Below are 7,796 nucleotides of genomic sequence, written 5' to 3' on the forward strand. Positions count from 1 at the left end.
AATGGCAACCAAATGGAGACTGTAGTAATGACTTTGTAACTACGACTAAATAAACATTTACACAAAAACAATGAATCAGGATACTCTGAACTTCTTTGGATAATTTACCTCCTACATTTGTCTTCATCAAAATTGCTTAAGACATGAGCGGTGATTATACTGTTCATGTGACCCTTTCCTTATCTCCCTACTAGAACTCATCTAATGATTAGTTCATAAATAAAGTTATATCGGTAAACTATAATAAGAGTGAGAAGAGAATGTAGCATATAATATGCCCGTTGAATTTGGATTTGAAATTCAAATCAATCATGATTTCAATCCAAGATTTTGAAAAATTTAAAAGCTTGTTTGGTTTTAGTGCAAATCCAAATCCAAATTTTGATACACGATCCAGACAAGAACTTTGAATTTTGAAGTCCAAAATCCAAATCCTATTCTCAAATCTATCCATCCGAACCAACCATTACAAGAAATAGTTCACAGTTCCAAAATTCCACTCCAGCAAGATGTAGATATTTGAAACACCTCATAAACATCAAAAGCATCAATTTTTTTTTTGTTTTTTATTGTCAATTATCAAATTGGGTTTCTCCTGTTTCAAAGATCTGATGCTAACAAGATTGGTATAAGAACAGTTGCGGGACCAAAAACTAAAGAGCACAGAACATGTAATCCTAAAGGCAGGAATCAAAGTAGAAAGCATGGACCGGGAAAGCCTCATCAAGGCCCCCTGCTTGGCTTGTGCGCGGATTTAACAAGGATTGCGATATCTGACAATGCCCACCCTAATATCAAGTTATCAACTACAGAACAAGAATAGAGAAAATTCAAACACAACCCAAAACAAAAACTGTGGAATTCCCATGTAATCTTCTTTTTCTAAAGTTCATGGACAATACTTTCCATCAAATCAACCTATATAAAAGCCCGTCATGGCACTCGCATTCTTCAAGCCTCTGTACAGATTCAGTACTCAACGCTTCAACCTTTATAAAAATGGTGATTAGAGCAACAAAATGAGGCTATTTCTTAACATTCAATCATGAGCAAAGCAATTCTCTACACACGCGGAGAACAATACCAATACATACATGCAGCATCAAACCAATGCCCATCACCAAATTTCTCGCCTAATTAAATTTAAATACCCAAAAAGTCACACTGCCAATATGGGTAACAACACGTTATCACCCTAGCGGTTCTCACACATACCCATTAACACAAATCAAACAAATAAACACTCGGAAAATAGACAAATATACTTGCTTTCTCATCTCCTACAGCGAGTGATACTCGAGCAGCCTCTGGTATAAGGGTGGACCGGGCCTCTTGCCTTGAAGCAGTTGTGGGTGTAGTAGGACCGTCCTGAGCGAGGTGGGCACGGGATTCTGTCGGCAGTGAGCGCACCGTACGAGATGTAGTACCTCATTACTCTCCGCCAGAACAGAGACCTACGCCTCCCGAGCGACCCACCGTCTATATCCACCTCTCCCCCTCCTCGCCCAAGTTGTCAAACTCGTCGTACGGTGATGACATTGTTGTCTGCCATTCAAACGCCTCCGACATCAGCTTCAGGCTCGTCTCCTCAAGCTGAGCCCGAGCACACGGACCCACACTCATGACTACAGCAAAGAGCAGGCAAAGGAGGAGAAGCTTGGGAAAAGCCGGGTACGCCATGGATAGCCAGAGGGATGGGGAGAGATAAAAAGAGAGAAGTACTAGGGGTTTAAGATGCAGTGAGCTGTGTGTGGAGGAGAGGAGACACAGGGTCAGTCGCAATGTCACATGCAGCAGTGAGGGCGAGAGAGACAGAGAGAGAAAAGTAGGAGGAAACTGATTAGGTTACATACAGCTGTTGCCTCATCAATGGCTTTAAAGACATGTCGCGTTTCCTCGTTCGTCGTGAAGAAACCTCTCAAATTTACCCGATGCGAAATGGGCCCGGGCTGTTTAAACAAGTAGGTGTTTGACAGCCCAAAAGAGATATTAGCCATTACTTCCTCTTTGAGATCTTATTATGTAGACCACAGAGGGCCCACACTTAGTGGATTTTAGCCGATCTCTTTTTTGTAGCATTGAATTTGCTTTCTCAATGCTTGGGTTAAGGATCTGAGCCCAAATGGAAATGAAATTGGGCCGACATCAGCTTGACTCTCTGTACGCCCCCATTCGTTCATACCACTTTCGGGTGTGATTGTAATCAAAATTATTCCATGCATACGAGTAATATTTCCCTGTCCACTACTTCTATGAATGGCTGGACCAGTATTTTCGTAAGCTGTATATGAGATTGTCGCACGTGTCATTTTCTTCCAAACTCAACTGTGTTCTCGGCAGAAAGTCGAGAGGCAAACCGAGGAAGAGGACATGGTCATCGGCCTCTAGTTTCGACCTATCTCCTTACTCACGCAAACACCTTCTGCTCGGGTTTTCTAGGATCAAAGGCTGGTCAATGAGCAGCATCTCTATCTGAACAAGTAGAGAGGCGTGTGAGAAAAGGCCAAAAATCAAACAAAGGTTCGAAGAAGGAAAGCGCATAAGAGTTTTACAAATTTATGTATCAAGAGTTTAAAATTTAAAGAAAAATGTCAAACCAATATATATACTAAACAAGAATCTTTAATCTTTTATACTCACAAATTAGCGTAGAGAACGCATGCATTTTCTACGTACCTCGTTAACGTAACAGTATTTGATTTGCAAGAAAAGTATATGAAGAAATCAAATTTCTCTTGTTTAAAGATTCTTGCATGTTTTAACATTGTAGTGAGAACAACTCCCAGCTTTCCCTGATCTCTTTATAGACTTATAGTTTCCTTCTTGTATGGCCATTTCCAATCTATTCAAAGGAAATGTAGAAAGTGTTTTGGTCGGATTTGAACGGAAGTTCTACGGCATGGTTTGGTAGATGAGATGATATCCCATTTAATGATTATAATTTTTTTAAATCATATAAAATATAATAAACGATTGAATTTTTTTAAATTTTAAAATAAAAATAAAATTAAAAAAATTATATTCTATTAATATTTTATTTAAATTTTATTTCATTCCATCTCATAATATACTAATCCTAATAAAAATGGATAATGCTAATTTGAGCTAGAAGAAGGTTTTGGAGATCTTGGAATGTTGATCATAAGGCTGCCTGAGGCATTCAAGGCCCTAGCTAGTAGCTAGATCAACCTGGCCCCCGAATAATTAAATTGGGCCTCGGATTCTCTAACGAAACTGCATGGGACAAGGTCAATGTCAAATAGTAGTAGTATTAAAGATGGATGATGACAACTAGATAGTCTCACAGAGGCCGCGATAGACGACGACTCAATCATGGCTCCAGATCGATTGGCGAATTAAAACTTCATACTGTTGTGGTCCCGTCTTTAATTTGGTTGTTCTTATTCATGTCATAGATTCCTCCCATAGCTATTTAGTTGGCCGACTGGCCACAACATCAAAGTTTTAGCTCTGCCTTTATCATTACTACAAATCTCGAAAACAAAACGCCAACTGACCTTATCTCAATTAACTTTGTCCAGTCCCTTAGTCGACATGACAATTAGATGCATCGAGAATTGCGAATATGGACCATGCTAATATCTATACCTCGATCGACATGTATTCACTACAGTGACTTATATGAACCTAGACGAGAACAACGCGCGTTTCTGTATAAATGCTTGCTTTCTCTTCTCCTGACGATTAAAAAATGAAGATGCAGGAGGCATGGACGTGTAAAACTTTAAATATCTAATATCCCGCGTTGCTGCCAGAATTAATTTGATCTGGAGCTTTGGTTTTGGTGAAAGCCCGTCCACGTCCAACCCTTACAACTTGCAGAGTTAAATTTAATGAGCACCAGCTGCTATATATGTTAGTGTTCCGGCCTAGAGTAAAATTTTTTAGATTCCGCGTGAGTACCATCAATCTTCTCTCTTTTTTGCATGCATTGCGTAAAGGTCCTTTGGCTGATCTGATGATACATGCATCATGCAAACCAAAGCGAGTTTTACGATATAGATAGGGAATTGATGGCAAAATGAAAACCAAAAGCCAGACAATCCAAAAGGGTTGGATTTCTGATGTCGCTGCTGGTTTCTGCAATTTAGGTAAAAATTAGAAAAACTCACCATTGGAGTAGTGAAGATCATTGATGAATGTCATGATGTATATAAAGTATGAGAGAGTCATATATATATATATATATATATATATATATATATATATAATATAAAAGAACTGATCATGGGACCAGTACTCTCTGATCAGCTTTGCAATTATCTCAACCATATCTAGCTCTGACCTGTGCTCCTTGGTTTATTATACATATGATTCTATACATTAAGTAATATTATTAATTTTCTTTCATTTTCATATGGGGTCACTGAGCAGAGGGTAAAATTATTAATTATGTTCATGTTCAGAAGATAGATATATATATATATATATATATATTATTTTATTAAAATACTGGCAAGTTTTTGAAACTTATATGTTTAGTCCATCTATGTGGACTTCAAAATGTACCTGTCGCAGTTGGCTGTGCTACAATAACCTAGCAATATAGTATTTATTTTTTGAAAAAAAAAAACTTAGCAGCTATCTGTTACAGCAGAGCGTGAGTTGCAGTAAGCTTAAGTTCAGGGAAAACTGATATTATATTGTGAAAGTATTGGCTACTATATATGCATGAGTTCGGAGTACTGCAATTGGAAGAATACCTCGAGTACGTACTTATATGTTCATGTCATAAGGGGCAATAGCATCTCCATGCAGCTGATCATATGAAAGGTTAATTTCTTTAAAATTCAACTATTAATTAAGCCTCAAAAACATTTTTTTTTTTTTTGGGGTATTTGAGCTATATATCCCCTCATGTGAATTCAAATATTCTCTCTACGTTTGACTTGAAATGGACAAAAGACTCTAAAGAGACACTTATCCGTTCACGTGATTAGCCTTAATTACTTCAAAGTGATAGCACTGATACGCTTTCACGAAGACTCAAAAGCTGGTTCACAAATATTGCACACTTTGTTTACCCTTAGTATGCAAGAAATCTTTGCAGTGCAAAATGAGTATAAGGCTGAAGTCAACAGTACTTTTATACTTGGAGAGGCGTCGGCAATCGGCATCACCGCCAGCTCTTCTTGATCCACCTCGAGAAGCGTGCCAATGGAGCAGTACTGTGATCGAACAGTCTTGCATCATCATCGTCAGGACGTAACCAAATGCTGGAATAATATTTGCTGTATAGTACGTACGTCCCCGGACAACCCACTTCTTTTTATTTTGAGCAACGCTACCAATATACAGTCGTGTGAAGTAATCCTTTTGAAAGGTAAAAAAAAAAAAAAAGAATTTAATATTAAAAAATTAATTTTTTATCACGTAAATATCGTATTTAGTAACATTTTTTAAAAGAATTATACGATACTTATTTATTCTACGATTATAAATATTATTTTTCTTTATTTTTGACATAGACATGTCTAATTTATTATAACTAAAAGATTATTCACAATTAATTTTAATTATAAATAGTCATTTTATTGAAATTAACTGATCATAAATAAACAATTCTCTTATTGTGAGAGTAAAAAAATAAAATCCCTTCTAATTTCGAGATCAGTATGATCTCAATAAATGAATGCAAAGTCTTGAATCAGAGGTACGTCTTGTTTATATTACTCGCTTTAAGACCATAATTATTCATCTCTTGAGATTATTTAACAACTCATTTGATTATTCACACACACATCTATATATATATATATATATATATATATACATATTGCCATACACTGACACACCAGAATATCTCACCGGCCGGCAGGATCACCGGTTTCCTCAGATTTGCGCTAGTAGCTAACGTCGGCGGTGGGTCTGACAAATGTCATGTGACTGTGGGGTTGCAGGGTCGATCTTTTTATCAGAAAGAAAAATTTTTAAGGCAAAAGCTAGCGAATATGAATTAACTTTCAGTCAAAAGATATAATCGCTTTGAAGGGAAGTGGTGCATGCATCTTTATTCAATCAATCCTTCGATCTGAAACTCCAATATATATAAATATATATATATATATATATATATATTTATATATATATATATTTGTGGGCCCAATTCAAAATCGATCGGCCGTTGATATCCTATCCAATGCATGCAGCTTTGACCTTTGGATTAGATGGTTGAGACAACACTAAGAGGTAGCCCCACAATGATGGGCGGTCCTTATCAGAGATCATAAATTCATTCATCGATGAGTTCTAGATTTTTCCAAATGTTTCCAAAGATATAATGTTGATATTTGATCACAACTTGCTATATAAAGCCCTTCCACGTACAGGGGAGCCTGCAAATTGGTGGTCGGTTCCAGAGATAATCTTACACTACTTTCTATCACTATTTTAAATATTCTTTCCCTGCAGCTCCTGTATATAACTGATAAAACCCTAAGTCTCCTGCACTAGCTCTATCTCTCTCTTCCCCCATACCTCTATTTCCTCTCTCTTTTCTTGGGGTGCACAAAAGGGAGTGGGAGGAACCATGGATGTTGACATGCTAAAATCATCAACAGGGGATCACATGGAGGTAATGACAATGATGATGCAAATGGAAGAAAGGCTTCCCGAGTTCTGTGACTCTTTCTATAATGCTTCCACGTACCCATCTGGAATCGAACTCTCCAGTGGAAGCACCAGCTGCAGCATTGCCACCATACCACCCATATTCCACAGCGCCCCAATTAATAATTTAGCTCCACCCACGCTGATAAATATTCAACCTTCCTCCCTACCATTCATTGGGAATCCCAATATCGATCAAGAGCCCTTGAATACACCACCTCTTCAAGCCCATGTTGTGTCCGAGAGATTCAGGAATGCTTCCGTTGATGCATTATCGCTCAGGAATTCATGCGAGAAGAAGAACTCGTCCATGGCAGCAATGAGAGAGATGATTTTTCGGATGGCAGCGATGCAACCGATTCATATAGACCCAGAATCGGTGAAGCCGCCTAAGCGCAGGAACGTGAAGATCTCTAAAGATCCACAGAGCGTGGCAGCGAGGCACAGGAGGGAACGGATAAGCGAGAGGATAAGGATTCTGCAGAGACTAGTTCCAGGAGGGACGAAAATGGATACGGCTTCCATGTTAGATGAAGCTATACATTACGTGAAGTTCTTGAAGAAACAAGTGCAAACTTTGGAACAAGCCGGGGCGAACAGGACACTGCAGGGTGGTGGTTTCCCAGGAATGATCACGAGTAGTAGTACTGTGAGCAATGTGAATTACTCTAGTTTGGTGAAAGCTTGCCAGCCTGCTCAAATGGTGCTGGGTCCCATGGGCTTGTAAAGGAAATACTGTTCAGTCCTTCCTAGCTAATATTATTCGTATTAGTGTATCAAAGAGCTAGTTCTCTTTTCATTAATGTATGGTAAGTTGTTGATCAATCAATCTCGCGGTCTTAATTTCTTGAGGACACTTTCGTTTCCTAGGCAATTTCTTGAGGACAGTTAAGTACTGCACGCATGGATCATACGTGGCCAAATTAATGACAAGGATTAAAATATTATAATCCGTAGCAGCTTGTTGATCATGTTCTTTATTCTATATTTATTACCATTTAAGTGAGTGATTGACATATATATCATGAACCTGCATACATTAATATATATTATTCCACATCCTGCAACAAGCTGTACTATTAATAGGAATTAATGACTATATTTAAGATCTTAAAGAGTACGTAGTGTATATATATCGATCTTAGAGTATAAGATATGCCTAAGAA

At 37.9% G+C, this 7,796-nt stretch overlaps 2 protein-coding genes across 2 annotated transcripts; one reads left to right on the plus strand and one right to left on the minus strand.

The window, feature by feature from the left end:
* Positions 1–1,006: 1,006 nt before the first annotated feature.
* LOC121247514 (protein RALF-like 34) lies at positions 1,007–1,872 on the minus strand. The gene is given in 2 exon segments (XM_041145854.1): positions 1,007–1,494; positions 1,497–1,872. Coding segments are annotated over 2 exon segments (405 nt in total). The 5' UTR covers positions 1,681–1,872; the 3' UTR covers positions 1,007–1,273.
* A 4,494-nt stretch (positions 1,873–6,366) lies between these two features.
* Positions 6,367–7,537, plus strand: LOC121247038 (transcription factor HEC2-like). The gene has a single exon (XM_041145371.1). The coding sequence runs from the start codon at positions 6,551–6,553 to the stop codon at positions 7,355–7,357; it is 807 nt and encodes a 268-aa protein (XP_041001305.1). The 5' UTR covers positions 6,367–6,550; the 3' UTR covers positions 7,358–7,537.
* The last annotated feature ends 259 nt before the right edge of the window (positions 7,538–7,796 follow it).

Source organism: Juglans microcarpa x Juglans regia, chromosome 1S, assembly GCF_004785595.1.
Source record: "Juglans microcarpa x Juglans regia isolate MS1-56 chromosome 1S, Jm3101_v1.0, whole genome shotgun sequence".
NCBI lineage: Eukaryota > Viridiplantae > Streptophyta > Magnoliopsida > Fagales > Juglandaceae > Juglans > Juglans microcarpa x Juglans regia.

Coding starts and splice junctions, on each gene's coding strand:
- LOC121247038 (XM_041145371.1), top strand. CDS start 6,551: ATGGATGTTGACATGCTAAAATCATCAACAGGGGATCACATGGAGGTA.